A 27,819-nucleotide genomic window follows, 5' to 3' on the forward strand; every position below is an offset into this window, starting at 1 on the left:
TGAAAAATCAAGAAAATGTAACTGTGACAATGTAAACCACAACCAAACACTACTGAAATATTCCAACTCTTGCATTTCAGCGAAAGAAATTCAAAATGAACTTTGAAAAATAAAGAACCTGTAACAGTGAAATGGAAAAAAATTACCAAACACTACATACATATAACAACACAAGAATAACAACTAAAGGAAAACACACAGTAAATTTACAAAAATCGACAAAGTAACATAGTGATGGTCATCCACAAACAAACACTACTGAAATATTCCAACTCTTGCATTTCAGCGAAAGAAATTCAAAATTAAATTTGAAAAAATCAAGAAAATGTAACTGTTACAAGGTAAACCACAACCAAACACTACTGAAATATTCCAACTCTTCCATTTCAACGAAAGAAATTCAAAATGAACTTTGAAAAATCAAGAAAATGTAACATCAAGAAAATGTAACTGTGACAATATAAAGCACAACAAAACACTACTGAAATATTCCAAATTTTGCATTTCAACGAAACAAATTCAAAATGAACTTTGAAAAATCAAGAAAATTTAACTGTGACAATTTAAACAACAAACAAAAATTACTTAAATATTAAAAATATTGAATTTCAACTATATAAATTAAAAATGAAAATTTAAAAATCAAGAATATGTAATTGCGCAAGGTAAATCACAACCAAACATTACTGAAATATTCAAACTCTTGCATTTCAACTAAAGAAAATAAAAATTGACTTTTAAATATCAATAAAATTTAAATGTTAAAAGGTAAACCACAAACCAACACTAATGAAAAATTACAACTAGTGCATTTCAACAAAAGAAATTCAAAATGAACTTTTAAAAATCAAGAAAATTTAACTGTTACAAGGTAAACCACAACCAAACACTACTAAAATATTCCCACTCTTGCATTTCAACGAAAGAAATACAAAATGAACTTTGAAAAAATCAAGAAAATGAAACTGTGACAAGGTAAACCACAACAAAACACTACTTAAATATTCTAAATCTTGCATTTCAACTAATGAAATTAAAAATGAACTTTGAAAAATCAAGAAAATGTAACTGTGACAAGGTAAACCACAACCAAACACTACTGAAATATTCCAACTCTTGCATTTCAATGAAAGAAATTCAAAATGAACTTTGAAAAATAAAGGAAATGTAACTGTGACAAGGTAAACCACAACCAAACACTACTTAACGATTCCAAATCTGTCATATCAACGAAATATTTTCAAAATGAACATAGAATAATCAAGATCTTTTTTGTGTTTGAAGGTACAAAACAACCAATCACTACTGAAATATTCCAACTCTTACATTTCAGCGAAAGAAATTCAAAATGAACTTTGAAAAATCAAGAAAATGTAACTGTGACAAGGTAAACCACAACCAAACACTTCTGAAATATTCCAACTCTTGCATTTCAACGAAAGAAATTCAAAATGAACTCTGAAAAATCAAGAAAATGTAACTGTGACAAGATAAACCACAACCAAACACTACTGAAATATTCCAACTCTTGCATTTAAACGAAAGATATTCTAAATGAACTTTTAAAAATCAAGAAAATTTAACTGTGACAAGGTAAACCACAATCAAACACTACTTAACTATTCCAACTCTTGCATTTCAGCTAAAGAAATTCAAAATGAACTTTGAAAAATCAATAAAATGTAACTGTGACAACGTAAACCACAACCAAACATTACTGAAATATTCCAACTCTTGGATTTCAACGAAAGAAATTCAAAATGAACTTTGAAAAATCAAGAAAATGTAATTGTGACAAGGTAAACCACAACCAATCACTACTGAAATATTCCAACTCTTGCATTTCAAAGAAATAAATTCAAAATTAAATATGAAAAATCAAGAAAATATAACTGTTACAAGGTAAACCACAATCAAAAACTATTGAAATATTCCAACTCTTGCATTTCAAAGAAAGAAATTCAAAATGAACTGTGCACAATGATGAAAACTGTAACTGTGACAAGGTAAAACTCAGTCTCTCAATCCCCGTAAAGCTCTTTTAAAAGATACAAAAACTGCTTATTTAACACAAAAATTTCATTTTTAATGACCATCAAGTAAAGAAAAACCACACGGAATCCGGCAACTGAGTCTCTCAATCCCCGTAAAGCTCTTTTAAAAGATACAAAAACTACTTATTTAACACAAAAATTTCGTTTTTAATGACCACCAAGTAATGGACAACCACACGGAATAAGGCACCTGAGTCTCTCAATCCCTGTAAAGCTCTTTTAATAGATACAAAAACTACTTATTTAAAACAAAAATTACGTTTTTAATGACCATCAAGTAAAGAAAAAACACACGGAATTAGGCAACTGAGTCTCTCAATCCACTTAAAGCTCTTTTAAAAGATACAAAAACTACTGATTTAACACAAAATTTTCTTTTTTAATGACCATCAAGTAAAGAAAAACCACAAGGAATCAGGCAACTGAGTCTCTCAATCCCCGTAAAGCTCTTTTAAAAAGATACAAAAACTACTAATTTAACACAAAAATTTCGTTTTTAATTACAACCAATAAAATAAAAACCACACGTAAATCGACAAATGAGTCTCTCAATCCCCTTAACTCTCTTTTAAAATATACAAAAACTACTTATTTAACACAAAAATTTCGTTTTTAATGACTACCAAGTAAACAAAAACTACTCGGAATTCGGCAACTGAGTCTCTCAAACCCCTTAAAGCTCTTTTAAAAGATAAAAAAACTACTAATTTAACACAAAAAATTCGTTTTTAATGACCATCAAGTAAAGAAAAATCACACGGAATGAGGCAACTGAGTCTCTCAAACCCAGTAAAGCTCTTTTAAAAGATACAAAAAATGACCACCAAGTAAAGAAAAATCACAGGGAATCCGGCAACTGAGTCTCTCAATCCCCGTAAAGCTCTTTTAAAAGATACAAAAACTACTTATTTAACACAAAAATTTAGTTTTTAATGACCATCAAGTAAAGAAAAATCACACGGAATTAGGCAACTGAGTCTCTCAAACCCTGTAAAGATCTTTTAAAAGATACAAAAAATACTTATTTAACACAAAAAATTTAATTTTTAATGACCATAAAGTAAAGAAAAATCACACGGAATTAGGCAACTGAGTCTCTCAACCACTGTAAAGCTCTTTTAAAAGATACAAAAACTACTTATTTAACACAATAAATTCGTTTTTAATTACAATCAAGTAAAGTAAAACCACACGGAATTAGGCAACTGAGTCTCTCAATCCCCTTAAAGCTCTTTTAAAAGATATAAAAACTACTTATTTAACACAAAAATTTCGTTTTTAATGACAATCAAGTAAAGAAAAATCACACGGAATTAGGCAACTTAGTCTCTCAAACCCATTAAAGCTCTTTTAAAAGATAAAAAAACTACTTATTTAAAACAAAAATTTCGTTTTTAATGAACATCAAGTAAAGAAAAATCACACGGAATTAGGCAACTGAGTCTCTCAAACCCCTTAAAGCTCTTTTAAAAGATAAAAAAACTACTTATTTAACACAAAAATTTCATTTTTAATGAAAATCAAGTAAAGAAAAATCACACGGAATTAAGCAACTGAGTCTCTCAAACCCCTTAAAGCTCTTTTAAAAGATATAAAAACTACTTATTTTAACACAAAATACAAGCAAGCAAATAACATGGGAATTCCTATACACGCAAGCAAATAATTGAGTTATTTTTACGTCATAATGTTTCAACTTAAAATCATTCTAATTATAGCATCCCATTTCTCATACTTTAATTACCTGTTACACTTTCTTAACCATCGGAAGTTGGAATCCGGCAACTGAGTCTCTCAATCCCCGTAAAGCTCTTTTAAAAGATACAAAAACTACTTATTTAACACAAAAATTTCGTTTTTAATGAACATCAAGTAAAGAAAAATCACACGGAATTAGGCAACTGAGTCTCTCAAACCCTGTAAAGCTCTTTTAAAAGATACAAAAACTACTTATTTAACACAAAAATTTCGTTTTTAATGACCATCAAGTAAAGAAAAATCACACGGAATTAGGCAACTGAGTCTCTCAAACCCAGTAAAGCTCTTTTAAAAGATACAAAAACTACTTATTTAACACAAAAAATTAGATTTTAATGACCATCAAGTAAAGTAAAACCACACGGAATTAGGCAACTGAGTCTCTCAAACCCCTTAAAGCTATTTTAAAAGATACAAAAACTACTAATTTAACACAATAATTAATTTTTTAATTACCATCAAGTAAAGTAAAAACACTCGGAATTAGGCAACTTTTTCTATCAACCACCTTATAGCACTTTTAAAAGATACAACCACTAATTTTTTAACACAAAAATTTAATTTTTAATGAACATCAAGTAAAGAAAATCACACTGAATTAGTCAACTGATCCTCTCAAACCACTTAAAACTCTTTTAAAATATACAAAAACTACTTATTTAACACAAATATATAATATTTAATGACAATAAAGTAATGATAAAAAACACGGACTTAGGCAACTGAGTCTCTCAAACCCCTTAAAACTCTTTTAAAAAATATAAAAACTACTTATTTTAACACAAAATACAAGCAAGCAAAAAACATGGGAATTCCTATACACGCAAGCAAATAAATGAGTTATTTTTACGTCACAATGTTTCAACTTAAAATCATTCTAATTATAGCATCCCATTTCTCATACTTTAATTAACTGTTACGCTTTCTTAACCATCGGTCGTTTAACATCACACGGAATTAGTCAACTGAGTCTCTCAAACCCCTTAAAACTCTTTTAAATGATATAAAAACTACTTATTTTAACACAAAATACAAGCAATCAAATAACATGGGAATTTCTATACACGCAAGCAAATAACTGAGTTATTTTTACGTCACAATGTTTCAACTTAAAATCATTCTAATTATAGCATCCCATTTCTCATACTTTAATTACCTGTTACGCTTTCTTAACCATCGGAAGTTTAACCAACGTAAATTAAGTTATAGACAATACTGGTTTAATCTCTTGGCAAAGAGTGTAATGACCTGTTTACCTAACAGAAAAACCTGTTTGGTACGGGGGCGTTGTTGAATAACATGGTATTTGCTATAGCTTCCATAGAAGTAGTACCTTGGTATATACTGATGCCAGTAGGTGTAAATTCTTCCCGGGAAACCATAACACATTAAACAATGTATATAAATAGGATAATAAGAAACATTCCCATTTAAACATAAGTGAAAACAAAGTTACTGGCAGCACTTGCCCCTCCGTTCTCCTGAGATATTTCATCACAGCACACAAGCTGTCCCCTCCTCCGCCTTTCCAACTTTGTGCTGGTAGGCATGTGAATGTAGCCTTGTATGTTCCATAGAAAGATTTTGTCTACAATGAGAGGAGTGCTATCACTCCCTGCACCAATGTTACAAGTGTAGCCCAAAAATATTCGAAGGAGTCAAGGGTGATTAGGATATTAATTTCTTCATAAGACATTTTAATGTCCTTTCGAATGAGCCTTCTCCCGATCTTCTGGTGCTGGTTCGATACCATCCCCCCTGAAAAAAAAAAAAAAAAAAAACAGAAAAAAACACAATTACGTGATCTCCCTTCTAGAAAAAAAAGCAAAATCCCACATTTATGTAGATAGGAGCTTAAAACTCCTACAATAGAATTCTCTGAGCTGCTGAATTTGATGGTATAATTTTCATCAAAATCGCCTGCCTATTTGGGAGTGTTCTCCCCCTTTTTTGAAAGCCTGGCAAATTTTCTAAAGGTCATAGCTTTTCAGGGGTAATTTTAAGCTTGATTAGTCCTATATATCAAACAGTTCGTGGTAACGAACTGTAAGTAAGGAGCGACCTGGCTCAGTGGTAACCGAAACTGTAGAAAACGGAATTTTGATACCAATAGATACATCAAAAGAATCAGATTTTAATGCTGATTTCAAATATATAAGCTTTATCAAGTTTAGGCCTACCTATCAAAAGTTACGCGCCTGAGACAATTTGGCTGATTTTCGAAAAAAGGGGAAAAGACCCCCTAAAAGTTATAGAACCTTAATGAAAATCAGACCATCATATTCAGCGTATCGGAGAACCCTACTGTAGAGGTTTCAAGCTCCTATCTACAAAAATGTAGAATTTTGCATTTTTTGCCAGAAGAAAGATCACGGATGCGTGTTTATTTGTTTTTTTTTTGTTGTTGTTGTTTTTCCCCACGGGTGATCGTATCGACCCAGTGGTCCTAGAATATCGTGGGAGGGCTCATTCGAATGGAATTTAAAAGTTCTAGTGCCCTTTTCACCCAATGTTAACATATAGTATTGGTTATTGGGAAGTATACAGACGTTTTCAGAGGGGATTTTTTCTGGTAGTGGGGGGGGGGGTCGGGGGTTATGTGGGACATTCTTACCATGAAGGAAGTTTTCATGGGAGAAGGGACATTGCTATGAAGGTGGCGCCGGATTTCCCAGCATTATTTAAAAAAACAAAAAAAAAAATCAGAAATTCAATATAAAAAAACAAGTTTTTCAACTGAAAGTAAGGAGCAACATCAAAACTTAAAACGACAGAAAACATTACGTATAGGATTGGTTTCACCCCCTAGTCAATACCTCGCTCTTTAAGCCAAAGATTATTTAGTACTTTCATAAGAGCTATTTATTCTAATTAACGGCCTTTGTGATTAAGGGGCCATTTTGAAAGAATTGGAACAAAATTCGAACTTTAGCTTAAAGAGCAAGGTATTAACTAGGGGGCGAACCCTCTAATATACGTATTAAAAATATACGAATATAGAAGTTCGTTACGTAAGTTAATTCGTAAGTTACGTATAATTATTACTAATAAAAACGTTAGTAAATAAAATTAAACAGGTTTGAGACAGCCATTTAACCAAATAAAAGTAGAATTAAAATTAAAATTTTGTTTTAATTATTCATATACGGTGAGCCAAAATCAAAACCTGCATTAATTCAAAAACGTCCAAAAATTAAATATAAGAAAAAAGTTTTTTTAACTGAAAGTAAGGAACGACGTTAAAACTTAAAACGAACAGAAATTATTCCGTATATGAAACAGGCTGTCCCCTCCTCAACTCCTCGCGCTTTACGCTAAAGTTTGACTCTCACAACTCTATTTCTTTTTTAAACAATGAAAAACTTTAGCGTAAAGAGCGAGGCGTTGAGGAGGGGACAGCCTCTTTCATATACGGAATAATTTCTGTTCGTTTTAAGTTTTAACGTCGTTCCTTACTTTCAGTTAAAACTTTTTTTTTATTTCCACCATCAGAAGCCAATTTATTTATGTATGCTTTGTAATCAAAGCTCCTTTTCATAAAAATTCGGTTATTGTTCGGTTATTAGTCCTAATTGCTCCTTATTTATAGTTTGTTGCCACTAAGTGTTCGATTGTAACTATTATTGATAATGGTTATTAGTTTAGAGTTTTGCCGTACAAGTCAATTTGCTGAGTTCTTAATACTTTTATTTCTCAAATGAAACATAACACTAAAATAAATTACAAGTTCATTGGCTTCCATTTTCTTAAACCATAAGAAAAAAAAAATCAAAGCAATGCGGAACTGAAATAAGCAAACACGTTAAGAAGAGAGGCGAGTTAGTTCACACTAATTTTCAGTGCCTAACCACACCAAAAAAGTGAACTTAATAGCCTACACAACTAGACCTAGACCAAAGGTTTGCAATAAAAATTTAGTTTTCAGGATGTTGATGAGTAGCAAAATGTCCGTCAGATCTTCTACAAGAAGGATGCAGACGATTAAGTCATCAATTGGCATACTGTTTTCTAAGGCCTATTCACATGAGATTTTATTAATACCGAGATTCAGATATCACTAATTATAGGAATCAGTTTAAATCAAACCCATTCATAATAAAGATTCACTGGCGTCCCGAACTAGATCGAGCCCAAACTGAAGTTTAATCGATTTGGACTTGGTTAAGGAATCTTCTTCTTCTTGTTTGAATTGCTATGGACACACTTTCACATAATTTCTTCTTCTTTTTTGGATTAGAATGGAGACACTTTTGCATAATCTTATCACCGGAATCAATTCCGGTCCCTGCAATGAGCTGCTGCAGTTGAGTTTGAACTCCGGACTCCGTATTACCCAGCAAAAATCAATCCCGTTGCACCACTACGGCACTTTCGCAATAATCTTTTTCCTTCTTCTTCTTGTTTAGATTATTATAAAAACAGTTTCGCATAATTTTGTCACTGAAATCAAATTCTTGGAGCCGCATAGAGTTACTGCAGCTGAGCTGAGTTTGAACCCGGGGTTCCGTATTTCGAAGCAGAGATCAATCCCACTGCGCAACTTCAGGAATTCTTCCTCTTCTTTGTCTTCTTTGGATTAATATGGAGAGACTTCTGAATAGCCTCTTCACCGGAATCAAATTTTGAGCCATGCAGTGTGTTGTTGCAGCTGAGTTCAAACTCTGGGTCCTGTATTACGAAACTGAGATCAAACCCTCTGCATCACGCCACTACATGATAGAATTTTTCTAGAATTGTCTGATTGATTAATGCCCACACCTTATCCAGATAGAGAAAACAGAAACCCACTGATCCCGGTGATGAAATTATGCAAAAGCGTCTCCATAAAACCAAAACAAGAAGAACAAGAGGAAGAACTCAGCTGCAACCCCACTTCCGGATCACTTTGATTGGGGTGACAAGCATGGGCGCCCATAGGCTGAATTTTAGGGGGGGGGGGGCTTACCTGGTCTAATCGGCACTTCTAGTGCTGTATAATTGAAATCTAAGACAAAATATCATAGGTAGCGCTATAGCGCTGCCTAAGTAAAGAGTGTTGTGGGCACAATATATTGTTCTTTTTAGACCAGGGCACTTGTTATAGAAAGAAATGTAATAGGAACTTCAAAAGAGCTCATGGATGGCAACCAGCCCCCCCCCTCCCCCACGCCAATCACTTCTCCAAACACATCCAATCAAAATTTTGAGATAGCCATTTTGTTCAGTGTAGTTTTAAGGTCCGAAAATTATGACTTTGAGAATGACAGCCCCCCCTCACAACCCTTAGGGTAAGGGTTGTAAGTTTTGCCCTGTGGGGATATAAGGTTTTTTTTTTTTAAAGGTGGTCGTATAAACCTCACAGGGGGCTCATTTGATTGGCAATCTGAAGTTCTACTGGCCTTTTTAACAGTCAAAAGTAATTGGAGGTCATGCAGCCCCCCCCCCCTTCATACACCAATCATTTCCCCAAACCCATTCAATCATAATTTTTTAGATAGCCATTTTGTTCTGTGTTGTTGAAAGGTCCAGAAGTTATGTATTTGAGGATAAATCAGCCCCCCCCCCCAATTTAGCCCTCAGGTCATTGTTTGTAAGTTACACCCTGGGGGCATATAAGGTTCTTATAGAAATGGTGGTCGTATAAACTTCAAAAAAGGGCTCATTGGATTGGTAATCAGAAGCTATAGTGCTCTTTTTAAGAGTCACAGTGATCAGAATGCCAATAGCCCCCCCCGACGCACAAACACGTCGTATTTTCCAGAAACGCATCTGATAGAAATTTTAAGATGGCTATTTGTTGTCGTAGAAACTTCGGAAATGGCTCAGTCGGTTGGTAATTGAAAGGACTCAGTCGGTTGGTAATTGAAAGGGCTAGTGCCTTCTTTAATAGTCAAGAATGATTGGAGGGCAACCATCCTCCCACCCCCATCATTTCCCCAAACACTTCCAGTCAAAATTCCGAGATATTTATTTTGTTTGACGTAGTATAAAAGTCCAGGAATTAGGTCTTTGAGGATGAGAACTCCCTCACAGTCCTCAGGGAAAGGGTTGTAAGGTAGGCCCCGAGGGCATTTAAAGTTTTTATGGAAACGGTGGTCGTATAAACTTCGGAGGGGGTTCATTGGATTGGAAATCGAAAGTTGAAGGGCCATTTTTAAGAGTCAAATTCATCAGAGGGCATCTATACCCTCCCACGTCATATTGCCCCCCATGCATCCGATAGAAATCTTAAGGTAGCCATTTGTTCAAAAATAGTCCAAAGATCTCAACACAGCCTTTTGGGTTGACATAGCCCCCCAGAGTATGGGGATAGGGGTTTTAAGCTATGCCCCGGGGGGATGTAAGGTTTTATGAAGAGATTATTTTGTTAACTTTAGAGGAGGCTCATTTGATTGGAAATGCATAGTTCTAGTTTCATTTTGAGGATCAATCGTGATGGAGCGAGAGTACCCCCTTTCCCTGATATACTCTTTTCCCTAAACAATTTCGATCGAAATTGTGACAGCCATTTTGTAGCCAATAGTCCAAAGAGAATAGAACAATGTCTTCAGTAATCAAGCGGACATTGAACTAAATCAAAACAAACTATGAGCAAGTGAACTTTCAAAAAGGTGACAAAGCTATATCTCAAGAACAATTTATATTATTAAGTAAAGAGTACTTACTCTTTAAGAGTAAGTTCTGAGGGATTTTGAAATAGCCAGAAGGCACTATGTGTATACTTCTAGTACTACAACTACAGTTACTGTAACTAATGACGCTTAGAGTATTAAGGTGAAAGTTCTAGGAACTGTTTAGGGGGCGTTCCAATTAAACGAAAAAACTGTAGACATGAAGGTTTTCAAAAAGGCATATAAGCAATATCATAGGCAGCACCACTCTATAATAGCTAGAAATATTATTGAAACATTTAAAGAAGCTAATTCGATTCAAAATTAAAAGTTCTAGGGTCTTTTCTAAGAGTAAAAAGAGATTGGAGGGCAATCCGTCCGTCTCTCAAGCCGATTTATTTCCCACACACATCCAGTCAAAATTTTGAGACAACTATTTTGTCCAGCATAGTAGAATGGTCCAGCAACTTTGTCTTTAGGGATATTGGGCATGTTAAACCCCCACAATTATGCCAAACTATGGATTCTTATAAAAAGAACCAAGATATATTTTTTTTTTCATGGAAATAACTTTGTTAATAAAAAACAAAAGGAAATTCATCTAAAAAAACTTTTTCCGAAAAATAAGCTTTTCAAAGAAAAGTAAAGAGCTCCATTAAGCCAAAAATGGACAGAAATGAAGTCAAGTAATCATCCAAGCGTAAAACTACCACAAATGACTATCAATAAATAAATGAAACTCAAAATGAACAGAAATTAGAATAAATAGCGGAGTCAAACTCGAAACAAGCAAAAATTAACATTTGTAGGGCAGATAAACTCCATGCCTTCTCAAGACCAGAACATTATTTGTGCTTTACTGAAAACAAAATCTGTTTAAATGTTTTAACTTTTTTTACTCAAATAAGTAAAAAACTTTTTTTACTCTTCTTTTTTATCCATTTTTTATTTTAAAAATAAATATCAGTATATGTAAGTTAAACTGACAATCCACGGTCATTTTTTTAAATTTTTTTATTCAGGCATTAAAATCAAACTCATAGACATCCTTTTTCTACTCCAAACTTGAAAATGAACATTGGAGTTTTTAGCAACACACAGCTCATGTAGGGTGAAAAAATAATTTACTAAGTTAAAATTGTAAAAGTTTCGAACTTACGTCATCACCAATATCGCCACCCATGCCACGTGAACCTGCCTCTCCAAAGAATCCTTTGTAGCCTGGAATACCTTCAAAACCACGATCTCCTCTTTCACCTTTTATCCCAATAGAATTGATACCTCCATCTCCAGGATCTCCTTGAATTCCATCAAGACCAGGAAAGCCAGGAAGACCACGACCACCGGGAATTCCAGGTAGGCCTTGCAGTCCTAGAATACAAAAGACATTGGAAGTTCCCAGCAGGTTTATTTATATTTTGAGTCACACGGAACTGTTAAGCAAAATAGTTCGACAAGTGATAAATCCTAGAGCAAGTAGGCACAAACGCCTGAATTAAACATAGGCTGTCTCAAAAGTAATGATCCACGAAGTAAGAAACTGTGGAATCGACCTCAGTCAACACAATAGGGTTGACCAAGGAAAGAGAAATGAGTGTCCTATGGATCCAGATTTCTTTCTTTCCCCCGGCCTTACCACATGGGATGGATAACTAGAAAGTTGGCAGAAGGCTTATTCAATCGTAAATTCTGATATTCAGTGCTCTTTTTCTGTAAGAATTCTATCAGAGGGAAAACAACCGCCATTTGTCAACTCGAATGTTTTACAGCAACACATGGCATTGAATCAAAATTTCAAAATAGCAAATTCATAATGGTCAAAAATAGCACCACCACAGCAAAATCACATAGAGGTGCCTCTGAGGATAGCAAAGTCGTTCAAACAGCGAAATCTCTGTCATAGATCAAAACACAGCAAGCCGTATTTCACTGACGCTGTTTGATTTCCTGGACGGTTAGCGTCTAAAACTCTTGAACACTAATCAGAGGCAACGCTAAAGCGTTGCATATAGTAAAGGCCATACGGCTCCAATGTTTTATTATTATTTTTTTTCCCCAGAGGCACTTCATATGGAAGGGGTCGTCGTAGAAACTTCAAAAGGGGCTCATTCGATTTGAAATCGAGAGTTCTATTGCCCTTTTTAGTAGTCAAAAGTTAATGGAGGGCAACTAGCCCCCCCCCCCGCCACGCCCCTCATTTCACAAAACACATCCCCTAAGAAATTTTAAATAGCTATTTTGTTCAGCGTAGTTGATTTCCAGATAGATAATATGTTCTTGAGGAGGACACACCCTCACAACCCTCAGGGCAAGGGTTTTAAGTTATGCCCTGGGGGCATATAAGGTTTTTATAAGTACAGTGTTACATTATACTTCTATGAATGCCCTAGGAATCACAGTGCTATTTGCTTGATGCTCTACACCCTTTTCAAAGAGAGTGAGTAGCCCCTCGCACCTATGTTCCATTTCTACGAGACCTATACACTTTTTCAAAGATCATACGAGATTGTGTAATGCAATCAGACTGGTTTCTGATTTTTTGGACAATTGCCTTTAGTCAAGACTAGTTTGTTAGGAATGCATCGCTGCTAATTAAAGAATAGGATGCTACACTCAGAAGAGATTGATTGGCATATGATGTTAAATCATTTACCAAAAAAAATAACTCTATTTGCAAAAAAGGTATAGCATTTGCGAATTGGACCGTATGAACAATTTTAATTGTTGATTGAATAAAAGGGATGTGAATGATCCTAATCAGTGATCGGATCATATGAAGGTGGAGAAAAAGGGTTAAACTGATTAGCAGTTAAGGTAACCCCGAGGGGGTTGTTAACTCATAGATTATTTATTATAAATTTGGAATACCATCAATCTATGGGAATGGTTAACGATGATAAAATGGTCTTGTGAGTTGACCTAGCTCTTCTTCACCGATGTGTTCTGTATAATACACAATTACCTTTGGAACAGTGTTGTTAATATAAAATATGGTCTAACATTTTAGTATACTAAACAGTTGATGTTACGAGAGATTTAAATGTCAAGAAAAATTTTAATAATGAAATTCAGAACAACCCTTAGAAATCCTTGCAAATGAAGTAGAGAGGTATATATGAGTATGAACCGTCAAGGATCATAAGCACCAATGACCCTAACCACCAAGGACCTGAACCCCCGAAGGTTCCCTATCCCCGACCTCCACGGGGGCCCCTCCCCTCCAACTTTTTTGCCTCCTCCTCCCATTTTTTTTTTGAATTTTTTTGGAATTTTTTTTTAACTTTTTTTGGAAGTATTTTTTTAACGTGGTATTTTTGCAACTTTTTTCTTACGTCTCTAAAGCATCAGAAAAAGAGAATAACACTTGATTTAATTTTTAAAACATATTCTTGAGAATATCATTAATCCTATTGATGAGGATTTATGATTCTCATTCAATTTTTTTTCATGAAAAACAAAATATTTTTCTTTTAAATAATTTTTTTTGGACTTCGAAATTATTCAACTTTTTTTCTTTTTTTCAACTTTTTTTTTCATCTAAATCATATCAGAAAAATAGAATGAAACTTTTTATTTAAATTTTAAAACATATTCTTGTGCATACCCATACTCCTACTGATGAGGACTGATGGTTCTCATTCAAAATTTTTCATTAAAAATATTTTTTTTTTAGCTAAATTTTTTCTTTTACTTCGAAATTATTTAACTTTTTTTCCAACTTTTTTTTTACATCTCTAAATCATATCAGAAAAATTGAATGACACTTTTGATTTAAATTTTAAAACATATTCTTGTGTATACCCATACTCCTATTGATTAGGACTGATGGTTCTCATTCAATATTTTTTCATGAAAAACAAATTTTTTTTTAACTAAATTTTTTTTGGACTTCGAAATTATTCAAATTTTTTTTCTACTTTTTTTCACATCTCTAAATCATATCCGAAAAATATAATGGAACTTTCGATTTAGAATTTAAAATATATTTGTGTGCATACCCACACACGTATTCGTGAGTAATAATGATTCTAATTCAATAATTTTTCGTGGAAAACAAACTATTTTTTTTATCTAAATTTTTTTGGACTTCTAAATTATTAAATTTCTTTTTTTTTTTTTAATTTCTTTTATTTATTAATATGGTATTTTTTTCAACTTTTTTTTACATCTCTTAGAATGACATGAAACATACTTAAAACATAAAAAATTCGCATTTAATTGGAATAAGCAAACACCCGCCCAGACACATAGGCTGAAAAAGTGAGAGAGACAAAAAGACATACAAATACGTAGATTCAGACACAAACCGAGAAAGATATGCATTTGGAATAAGCAAACACCCGCCCAAACACACAGGCAAAAAGAGTGAGAGAGACAAAAACACATACAAATACGTAGATTCAGACCCACAAACCGAGAAAGACATGCATTTGGAATAAGCAAACACCCATCCAGACGCACAGGCAGAAAGAGTGAGAGATACAAAAACAAATACAAATACGTAGATTCAGACACACATATCGAGAAAGACATGCATTTGGAATAAGCAAACACCCGCCCAGACACACAGGCAAAAAGAGTGAGAGAGACAAAAACACATAAAAATACGTAGATTCAGACACACAAACCGAGAAAGACATGCATTTGGAATAAGCAAACAGCCGCCCAGACAAACAGGCAGAAAGATTGAGAGAGACAAAACACATACAAACACGTAGATTCAGACATAGAAACCGAGAAAGACATGCATTTGGAATAAGCAAACACCCACCCCAGACACACGGTCAAAAAGAGTGAGAGAGACAAAAACACATACAAATACGTAGATTCAGACACACAAACCGAGAAAGCCATGCATTTGGAAAAAGCAAACACCCCCCCAGAAACACAGGCAAAAAGAGGGAGAGAGACAGAAACACATATAAATACACAGATTCAGACACACAAACCAAGGAATACATGCATTTGGAATAAGCAAACACCCGCCCAGACACACAGGCACAAAGAGTGAGAGAAACCAAAACACATACAAATACGTAGATTCAGACGCACTTACCGAGAAAGACATGCATTGGAATAAGCGAACACCCGCCCAGACACACAGGCAAAAAGAGCAAGAGAGACGAAAACACATACAAATACGTAGATTCAGTCCCACAAACCGAGAAAGACATGCATTGGAATAAGCAAACACCCGCCCAGACAATTGGCAAAAAGAGTGAGATAGACAAAAAATACATACAAATACATAGATTCAGACACACAAACCGAGAAAAGCATGCATTGGAATAAGCAAACACCCACCCGGACTCACAGGCAAAAAGAGTGAGAGAGACAAAAAGCACATACAAACACGTAGATTCAGACACACAAATCGAGAGACATGTATTAGAATAAGCAAACACCCGCCCAGACACGCAGGCAAAAAGAGTGAGAGAGACAGAAACACATACAAATACGTAAATTCAGACACACAAACCGAGAAAGACATGCATCGGAATAAGCAAACACCCGCCCACACACACAAGCAAAAAGAGTAGGAGAGACAAAAACACATACAAATTCGTAGATTCAGACAAACAAACCGAGAAAGACATGCATTGGAATAAGCCAACACCCGCCCAGACACACAGACAAAAAAAAGTGATAGAGACAAAAACACATACAAATACGTAGATTCAAACACAAACCGAGAAAGACATGCATTGGAATAAGCATACAACCGCCAAGAAACACAGGAAAAAAGAGTGAGAGAGACAAAAACACATAAAAATACGTATATTCAGACACAAAAACCAAAAAAGACATACATTGGAATAAGCAAACGCCTGCCCAGACACACAGACAAAAAGAGTGAGAGAGACAAAAAAAATACAAATACGTAGATTCAGACGCAATAACCGAGAAGGACCTGCACTAGAATAAGGAAACCCCCGCCCAGTCACACAGGCAAAAAGAGTGATAGAGACAAAAACTCATACAAATACGTAGATTCATACACACATACCGAGAAAGATATGCATTTGAATAAACAAGCACCCGCCCAGACACAAAGACAAAAAAAAGTGAGAGTGACGAAGACATATACAAATACAAACATTCATACGCACAACCTGATAAAGACATGCATTTGGAACAAGTAAACACCTGCCCATACCCACTAGCAAAAAGAGTGAGAGAGACAAAAACACATACAAATAGGTAGATTCAGACACACAAACCGAGAAAGACATGCAGTGGAATAATCAAACACCCACCCAGACACACAGGCAAAAAGAGTGAGAGAGACAAAAAACGCATACAAATACGTAGATTCAGACACACAAACCGAGGAAGACATGTATTTGGAATAAGCAAACACCCGCCCAGACACACAGGCACAAAGAGTGAGAGAGACAAAAGCACAATCAAATACGTAGATTCAGACGCACATACCGAGAAAGACATGCATTGGAATAAGCAAACACCCGCCAAGACACACAGGTAAAAAGAGTGAGAGACAAAAACACATACAAATACGTAGATTCAGTCACACAAACCTAAATTATTTACAATGGCTTCTAATTTCCGCAAAATTTTTGTGTCAAGGATTTCTGGGCTTTTTAACTACAAAGTGAATAACGCAATTAATTAGTCCAAAATCAAAGAAAACAGGGATATATTTCACGAATTAATGAAAATTTAACATGTCCGCAAAGACCCTGCATCCAAAACTACGAAATTTTGTATTTCATGCTTTTCCAAGAGCTATAATCACTAGTGGGGTTTTGTTTGTTTTGCGGTCGTTGTTTCAAAAGGTGATCGTATCGAGTTGACAATAATATCGGGAGAGAGAGAGTCCAGGAGACTTTTTCCTCTGGTCTCCCATTTCCTTTCCTGCGCTCCTTAAAACAAAGTCCATCAAAATAATCCATATAAAGGGGGATAGAACACAACCCTGCTTAACTCCTTATTTAATACAAAACCAACTGCTAACCTCATTTCCTACCTTAACCGCAGCAGTGTTATTCTCGTACATAGCACTAATCACTTTAATGTATTTTTCTGGTATACAATAAAAGGATAAAACCTTTACCAAAGCTCTTCTATCAACAGAATCGAACGCTTGCTCATAATCTATGAAACTGATGACCAAAGGTGTTTGAAAACTCAGGCACTTCTCAATTATTAGCCTAAGAGTGAAAATTTGGTCGGAACATCCTCTACCTTTTCTAAAACCGCACTGTTCTTCTCTTAAAACTTTGTCTACGGCATCTCTCAGTCTCAAAAGTAAGATATTACTAAGTAATTTACTACCTACAGAAACCAGACTAATGCCTCGATAATTACCACACTCACTTTTATCACCTTTCTTGTAAAGTGGCTTAACTAAGGTTTTCATAAATCGCTAGGTACTTCCCCTTTTTCAAAAATCATATTCATAATCTTCAGTAGCTTATCTCTAACCTCAGAGCCACCATATTTAAGAAACTCATTTACCACCCTAGCAGCACCCGGAGCCTTATTATTTTGTAATCCTTTTAGTACTGTTGCTAACTCCTCCTCACAAAACAAATCTTCCTTCACATCCAAGGTATCACAAACTTTTTCATTTCCCTCTATATCTTTTCCTGCAACTCTATCTAAAATTAAGTGTAATTTTCTATTTAATCTTTAGTTGCCTTTATCAATAGACTTTCAATTACTCCGCTACGACTTAACCGTTTTCACGATTCTATTTTTTTTTTCAATTCTCACAACGGCATTAAATACATAAAGGAAAACCATTAGACGTTACAGCAAGAAAACTTGGCAGAATAAGTATTTGTTTTTACTTGTAAGTAGATTTAACAAGGCTTACCCCAAACTTTGCATTTAAAGACACTTTTAAAGTGTGTTTCATAACCGAAGAATAATAGTTGGTTGGTAGAGATAGGTCGTCAAAGCAGCAAACGACATTATTCAAGAATTAGCTTTTTTCAATGAGTCTTCGTGAGTAGTAATGCATCTATAGATTCTAATTGCAAAAAACCTGTCAGACCACTTTCAGGGCCATCCACACCAGTTTCTGGGCCAAACCAGACCAGTTTTTGGGCCAGTCAATGTATGGGATCATGCGGGTACACCGTACCTGTATTTAATGTAGGTCAGTGACCCAAATTATGATGTAAGCTCAGTATAGCTAAGCATTGATTGGTCTTACTTAATGACTTGAATATAGGGATGAAAACAAGGTGAGAATAGTATGAATATTATTTGTTTGGATAGAACGAAGCCTGCAAAGGGTTAAAACTGCTTACCAGTTAAGGTAAGTCTAAGGGAATGGTAAGTCTCACACAGCGTGACATAAATATTATAATATGATTATAATAACGTCATGGGTACCAATATGTGAAAACGGTTAGTGGTGACAAGGCGATCTTGTGATTTGACCTAGCTTTCACTTCTCGGCTGCAGTCTGTATAATGCACAAATACCAATTGAGGAGTGTGGGCAATATAAAATCTTTTTTAGCATTGAAGTATGCTAAGAAGTTGAAAGTAATAAAGTCGTAGTTGCCAAGAAAAGATCTCGTAACTTGACTTAGCTTTCACTTCTCGGCTGTGGTCTGTATAATAAACAAGTACCCATTGAGGAGTGTGGGCAATATAAAATATTCTTTAGCATTGGAGTATGCTAATATTTTGAAACTTATAAAGTCTTAGTTGCCAAGAAAAAATCTCGTGACTTGACCTAGCTTTCACTTCTCGGCTGTGCCCAGTATAATACACACAAGTACCAATTGAGGAGTGTAAGCAACATAAAATATTCTTTAGTATTGGAGTATGCTAAAAAGTTGAAACTAATACAGTCGTAGTTGCCAAGAAAAGAATTTTAATATAAAAATTCCAATCATCCTCAGAACAATCCTTAGAAATCCTTAGAAATCAAGTAGTAAGGTGGTTATTGATTTGAACAATAAAGTCCTCAACCACCAAAGACCCTAGTCACCAAGGACCTCAAACTCCAAGAGGTCCCCTTCCCCAACCTGCAAGGGCCCCTTCTCCAACTTTTTAACCCCTCCCCCCCATTTTTTTTATACTTTTCATGAAGTTTAATTTGTTTTTGAACTTTTTTTTAACTTTTATTTCTTATATTTTTTAACATAGAAATTTTTTTCAACTTTTTTCACATGTCGGAATGACATAAAATATGCATAAAACAAAAATGAGAATTTTCAAAATACAAAATGAGAATGATATAGATGTTAGTCATGACTTTTACTATTAGAAAAATAATGTTTGTAGTAACACTTTTCTTTTTTTGGACTGGGAAAATTATTCAACTTTAATTTTTATTTTTATTCATATTTATGCGGCAGTACCAGTGGTACTCTATGGCTGCTCATCGACACTACATAGTTTATGACATATTTTCAAACAGGAATTTTGTACATTGGAAGGATACACACTTGCATCATATTTAAAAAAATGAAGGTGGTATTCAATTGTCCTGATATTGATTGCTATGTTGCTACTCTTGGTCCAAGACCAAAGGCTTATGGAATGGACTATTAATAAGAACATTCATCAATAATAAGCTATAGTTTTGGCAATTGGTTTGCAAAGATGTGGGAACGGTGTTAGTGAAGGCATTATTTCTAAAACCAGGACACTTTTCCACCTTTTTTTACATGTCTTAAAATGACATGAAATATGCTTGCGGCTGTACCAGTGGTACTCTTTGGCTGATCATCGACAATAAGCGACTCTCCCAATGATACTCTATGGCTGCTCAACGAAATTACCTAGTTTATTGTATGTATTAAATCAGTAGTTTTCCTACAGTGGAAGGATAAACACCAGTATTATATTTTTTAAAAGGGTGAAGATGAATTATTCAAAGAAAGTGTGTACATACGATAAATCATTATTGCGTTGAATGCTGACAAAGACCAATATTTGAACCACGAAACAAGCACTAGTGGTAACACTATTGGAAACGTATCCGTGCTTTGTCATACCAGTGAGTTTAGATTTCTTTGGACTACCGAAACCATTCAACATTACTCATAGTGGATATGCGAGAGAGAGATATCCAGAGATGATAGTGCTGAAAGAGAATGCCAAGATAAAAATAATGGTTGATGAAGATGGGAATCTTCCTGCTAATGGTTTTGGTAAAACGTTAACTGTTGATAGATCCTATTGCCATCGCTCTGGTATTAATATTCAAATGAATGCAAAGGATAAAAATAAGGCCAACTGCTGCACTAATATCATAAATCATATCTTGTCTATGTGCCAGAACTGTTACCTGTGTAAACACAATGTGAGAATAGACAGTTAAATCGCTAGCAAATAAAATAGCATTGGCAGACAATATCACTAATGAATATAAAGATAAATTAATGGTAAATAAAGCACAGGTGAACATTATTACTACTATTGATAATATACTCAATACATGCAATAATACAATAGATAAAATGCATAGTGAACCTGTAGCTGACACCCCAGGTCTTACACCCAAGGTCTTACTAAAGTTGATTTCAATAATTCTGATTTTGCAGAGACTGTTCAGAGGCATATTATGCAAACTAAACAATCACAAACTGTTTTTACACAAGTCAGAGATGTAAAAAAATGAATTTTCAGAGACATAGATACTACTAGCAGACTCAAATATCTATTAATTGATGACTAAGTATACAATTTCTTAACAATTTCAATCAAATAAACGAGAATATACAAAGAAAAAGAAGACATTTAACTGAAATCTACTGAAACCTAGATCTTGGAAGCTCATTATATTATTTTTTATTATTATTAGACAATTTCAATAAAAAAACGAGAATTTTCCAAGAAAAAAGAAGACATTTAACTGAACTCTACTGAAACCTAGATCTCGGAAGGTCATTATGTTATTTTTATTATTATTTAACAATTTCAATCAAATAAACGAGAATATTCAAAGAAAAGGAAGACATTTAGCTGAAATCTACTGAAACCTAGATCTCGGAAGCTCATCATGTTATTTTCTCTTATTATTAAACAGTTTCAATCAAATAAACAAGAATATTCAAAGAAAAAGTAGACATTTAACTGAAATCTATTGAAACCTAGTTATTGGAAGCTCATTATATTATTTTTTATTATTATTAGACAATTTCTATAAATAAAAACGAGAATGTTCAACGAAAAAAGAAGACCTTTAACTGAATTCTACTGAAACCTAGATCTCAGAAGGTCATTATGTTGTTTTTAATATTATTTAATAATTTCAATCAAATAAAGGAGAATATTCAAAGAAAAAGAAGACATTTAGCTGAAATCTACTGAAACTTAGGTCTCAGAAGCTCTTTATGTTATTTTTTATTATTATTAAACAATTTCAATCAAATAAACGAGAATATTCAAAGAAAAAGAAGACATTTAAGTGAAATCTACTGAAACCTAGATCTCGGAAGGTCATTATGTTATTTTTATTCCTATTAAACAGGTTTAATCAAATAAACAAGAATATTTAAAGAAATAGAAGACATTTAACTGAAATCTACTGAAACCTAGATCTGGGAAGCTCATTATGTTCTTTTTATTATTATTTAACAATTTCAATCAAATAAAGGAGAATATTCAAAGAAAAAGAAGACATTTAGCTGAAATCTACTGAAACCTAGATCTCGGAAGCTCATTATGTTATTTTTTATTATTAAACAATTTCAATCGAAATAACGATAACTATTCAAAGAAAAAGAAGACATTTAAGTGAAATCTACTGAAACCTATATCTCGGAAGGTCATTATGTTATTTTTATTATTATTAAACAATTTTAATCAAATAAACGAAAATTTTTATAGAAAAATAAGACATTTAACTGGAATCTATTGAAACCTATAACATTTAATCAAATTTATTTGAAATCTACTAAAACCTAGTTCTTGGAAGGTCATTATATTATCTATTATTATAATTGACCAATTTAAATCATATAAACGAGAATATTCACAGAAAAGGAAGACATTTAACTGAAATTAACTGAAACATATATCTCGAAAGCTCATTTTGTTAATATTCTTATTATTATTAAACAATTTCAATTAAATAAACGAGAATATTCAAAAAAGGAAGATATATTTATGTTATTATTATTAAACAATTTCAATCAAATAAACGAGAATATTCAAAGAAAATGAAGACATTTAAGCAAAATCTACTGAAACATAGATCTCAGAAGGTCACAATCTTTTGTTTATTATTATTCACCAATATCAATCAAATAAACGAGAATATTCAAAGAAAAAGAAGACATTTAACATTAATCTACTGAAACCTAGAGTTCGGAAGCTCATTATGTTATTTTTTATTATTATTGAACAATTTCAATCAAATAAACGAGAATATTCAAAGAACAAGAAGGCATTTAAGTAAAATCTATTGAAACCTAGATCTGGGAAGGTCTTTTTTTTATTTTTTATTATTATTTAAAAATTTAAATAAAATAAACGACAATATTCAAAGAAAAAGAAGACATTTAACTGAAATCTCCTGAAATCTAGATCTAGGACGGTCATTATGTTATTTTTTGTTATTATTCAACAATTTCAATCAAATAAAACGAGAATATTCGAAGAAAAATAAGACATTTAACTGAAATCTACTTAAACCTAGATCTCGGAAGGTTATTATGCTATTTTTTATTGTTATTAAATAATTTCAATCAAATAAACGAGAATATTCAAAGAAAAATAAGACATTTAACTGAAATCTAGTGAAACCTAGATCTCGGAAGCTCATTATGTTATTTATAATTATCATTAAATAATATCAATCAAATAAACGATAATATTCAAAGAAAACGAAGACATCTAACTGAAATCTACTGTAACCTAGATCTCGGAAGGTCATTATGTAATTTTTATTATCATTAAACAATTTCAATCAAGTAAACAATAATTATCAATAAAAAAGAAGACATTTAAATTAAATCTACTGAAATATAGATCTTAGAAGCTTATTATGTTATTTTGTATTATTATTAAACAATTTCAATCAAATAAACGAGACTATTCAAAGAAAAAGAAGACATTTAAGTGAAATCTACTGAAACCTATATCTCGGAAGGTCATTATGTTATTTTTATTATTATTAAACAATTTTAATCAAATAAACGAAAATATTCAGAGAAATAGAAGACATTTAACTGGAATCTATTGAAACCTATAACATTTAATCAAATTTATTTGAAATCTACTAAAACCTAGTTCTTGGAAGGTCATTATATTATCTATTATTATAATTGACCAATTTAAATCATATAAACGAGAATATTCACAGAAAAGGAAGACATTTAACTGAAATTAACTGAAACATATATCTCGAAAGCTCATTTTGTTAATATTCTTATTATTATTAAACAATTTCAATTAAATAAACGAGAATATTCAAAAAAGGAAGATATATTTATGTTATTATTATTAAACAATTTCAATCAAATAAACGAGAATATTCAAAGAAAATGAAGACATTTAAGCAAAATCTACTGAAACATAGATCTCGGAAGGTCACAATCTTTTGTTTATTATTATTCACCAATATCAATCAAATAAACGAGAATATTCAAAGAAAAAGAAGACATTTAACATTAATCTACTGAAACCTAGAGTTCGGAAGCTCATTATGTTATTTTTTATTATTATTGAACAATTTCAATCAAATAAACGAGAATATTCAAAGAACAAGAAGGCATTTAAGTAAAATATATTGAAACCTAGATCTGGGAAGGTCATTATTTTATTTTTTATTATTATTTAAAAATTTAAATAAAATAAACGACAATATTCAAAGAAAAAGAAGACATTTAACTGAAATCTCCTGAAATCTAGATCTAGGACGGTCATTATGTTATTTTTTGTTATTATTCAACAATTTCAATCAAATAAAACGAGAATATTCGAAGAAAAATAAGACATTTAACTGAAATCTACTTAAACCTAGATCTCGGAAGGTTATTATGCTATTTTTTATTGTTATTAAATAATTTCAATCAAATAAACGAGAATATTCAAAGAAAAATAAGATATTTAACTGAAATCTACTGAAACCTAGATCTCGGAAGCTCATTATGTTATTTATAATTATCATTAAATAATATCAATCAAATAAACGATAATATTCAAAGAAAACGAAGACATCTAACTGAAATCTACTGTAACCTAGATCTCGGAAGGTCATTATGTAATTTTTATTATCATTAAACAATTTCAATCAAGTAAACAATAATTATCAATAAAAAAGAAGACATTTAAATTAAATCTACTGAAATATAGATCTTAGAAGCTTATTATGTTATTTTGTATTATTATTAAACAATTTCAATCTAATAAACGGGAATATTCAAAGAAAAAGAAGACATCTAACTGAAATCTACTGAAACCTAGATCTCGGGAGGTCATTATGTTATTTCTTATTATCATTAAACAATTTTAATCAAATAAACGAGAATTTTCAAAACAAATAGAAGACATTTAACTAAAACCTCCTGAAACCTAGATCTCGAAAGGTCACTATGTTATTTTTAATTATTATTAACCAATTTCAATTAAATATACGAGAATGTTCAAAGAAAAAAGACATTTAACGGAAATCTACTAAAACCTAGTTGTCGTAAGGTCATTATATTATTTATTATTGACCAATTTAAATCAAATAAACGATAATATTCAAAGAAAAGGAAGACATTTTAAAGAAATTAGTTGAAACAGATCTCAGAAGCTCATTATGTTATTTTTTTATTATTATTAAACAATTTCAAAATAAAAAACGAGAATATTCGAAGAAAAAGAAGACATTTAACAGAAATCTACTGAAACATAGATCTCGGAAGGTCACTATGTCATTTTTTATAATTATTAACCATATTGAGTCAAATAAACGAGAAAATTCAAAGAAAAAGAAGACATTCAATATTAATCTACTGAAACCTAGATCTCGGAACCTCATTATGTTATTTCTATCATTATTAAACAATTTCAATCAAATAAACGAGAATATTCAAAGAAAAAGAAGACATTTAACTGAAATCCACGGAAACCTAGATCTCGGATTCTCATTATGTTATTTTTTATTATCATTAAACAATTTCAATAAAATAAACGTAAATATTCAAAGAAAACGAAGACTTTTTTTCTTTGAATATTCTCGTTTATTTAATTGAAATTGGTTAATAATAATACAAAATAACATAGTGACCTTCCGAGATCTAGGTTTTCAGGAGGTTTCAGTTAAATGTCTTCTATTTCTTTTGAATATTCTCGTTTATTTGATTAAAATTGTTTAATGATTATAAAAAATAATATTATGACCTTCCGAGATCTAGGTTTCAGAAGATTTCAGTTAGATTTCTTCTTTTTTTGAATGTACTCGTTTATTTTATTGAAGTTGTTTAATAATAATAAAAAATAACATAATAAGCTTCCGAGATCTATTTTTCAGTAGATATCAGTTAAATGTCTTCTTTTTCATTGAATATTCTCATTTATTTGATTGAAATTGCTTAATGATAATAAAAATTACATAATGACCTTCCGAGATTTAGGTTTCAGTATATTGCAGTTAGATGTCTTCTTTTTCTTTGAATATTCTCGTTTATTTGATTGAAATTGTTTAATGATAATAAAAAATAACATAATGAGCTTCCGAGATCTAGGTTTCAGTAGATTTCAGTTAAATCTCTTCTTTTTCTTTGTACATTCTCGTTTATTTGATTGCAATTGTTTAATGATAATAAAAAATAACATAATGAGCTTGCGAGATCTAAGTTTCAGTAGATTTCAATTAATGTCTCCTTTTTCTTTGAATATTCTCGTTTATTTAATTGAAATTGTTTAATAAAAATAAAATAACTTAATAACCTTCCGAGATCTATGTTTCAGTAGATTTCAGTTAAATATCTTTTTGTTTCTTTGAATATTCTCGTTTATTTGATTGAAATTGTTTAATAATGATAAATATAACATAATGACCTTCCGAGATCTATGTTTTAGTAGATTTCGCTTAAATGTCTTCTTTTTCTTTGAATATTCTCGTTTATTTGATTGAAATTGTTTAATAATAATAATATAAATATATCAAATTTTTCTTTGAATATTCTCGTTTATTTAATTGAATTTGGTTAATAATAATAAAAAATAACATAGTTACCTTCCGAGATCTAGGTGTCACGAGATTTCAGTTAAATGTCTTATTTTTCTTTAGAATATTCTCATTTATTTGATTGGAATTGTTTAATAATAATAAAAATAACATAATAAGCTTCAGAGATATAGGTTTCAGTAGATTTTAGTGAAATGTCTTCTTTTTCTTTGAATAGTCTTGTTCATTTAAATTGAAATTGTTTAATGATAATAAAAAATAACATAATGACATTAATTGAAATCTACTGAAACTTAGATCTCGCAAGCTCATTATGTTATTTTTTATTATCATTAAACAATTGCAATCAAATAAACGAGAATATACAAAGAAAAAGAAAGAGATTTAACTGAAATCTACTGGAACCTAGATCTCGAAAGCTCATCATGATATTTTTCATTATCATTAAACAATTTCAATCAAATAAACAAGAATATTCAAAGAAAAAGAAGACATCTAACTGAAATCTACTGAAACCTAAATCTCGGAAGGTCATTATGTAATTTTTATTATCATTAAACAATTTCAATCAAATAAACAAGAATATTCAATAAAAAAGAAGACATTTAACTAATATCTACTGAAACATAGATCTCGGAAGCTTATTACGTTATTTTTTATTTTTATTAAACAATTTAAATCAAATGAAAGAGTATATTCAAAAAAAGAAGAAATCTAACTGAAATCTACTGAAACCTAGATCTCGGAAGGTCATTATAAAAAATTTTATAATCATTGAACAATTTCAATCAAATAAACGAGAATATTCAAAAGAAATAGAAGATATTTAACTGAAACCTCCTGAAACCTAGATCTCGGTAGGTCACTATGTTATTTTGTATTATTATTAACCAATTTCAATTAAATAAACGAGAATATTCAAAGAAAAAAAGTCCGTTTTCTTTGAATATTTACGTTTATTTTATTGAAATTGTTTAATGGTAATAAAAAATAACATAAGGAGCTTCCGAGATCTAGGTTTCAGTAGATTTCAGTTAAATGTCTTCTTTTACATTGAATATTATCGTTTATTTTATTTAAATTATTTAATAATAATAAAAAATAATATAATGACCTTCCAAGATCTAGGTTTCAATAGATTTCACTTAAATGCCTTCTTTTTCTTAGAATATTCTCGTTTATTTGATTGAAATTGTTTAATAATAATAAAAAATAACATAATGAGCTTCCGAGATCTAGGTTTCAGTAGATTTCTGTTAAATGTCTTCTTTTTCTGAATATTCTCGTTTATTTAATAATAATAC

The 27,819-nt window shown here is 31.9% G+C and overlaps 1 protein-coding gene across 1 annotated transcript in view; it reads right to left on the reverse strand.

The window, feature by feature from the left end:
• LOC148941432 (uncharacterized) overlaps positions 1–27,819 on the reverse strand; it is a 364,996-nt gene that overhangs the window by 269,579 nt on the left and 67,598 nt on the right. The window contains exon 4 of the mRNA XM_089104420.1: positions 11,562–11,773. Coding sequence (XP_088960546.1) covers positions 11,562–11,773 — 212 coding nt within the window. The remainder of the gene's footprint in view (positions 1–11,561; positions 11,774–27,819) is intronic.

This window comes from Artemia sp. Qi Xiang Cuo, chromosome 18, assembly GCF_049724085.1.
Source record: "Artemia sp. Qi Xiang Cuo chromosome 18, ASM4972408v1, whole genome shotgun sequence".
In the NCBI taxonomy this organism is placed as follows: Eukaryota; Metazoa; Arthropoda; class Branchiopoda; order Anostraca; family Artemiidae; genus Artemia; species Artemia sp. Qi Xiang Cuo.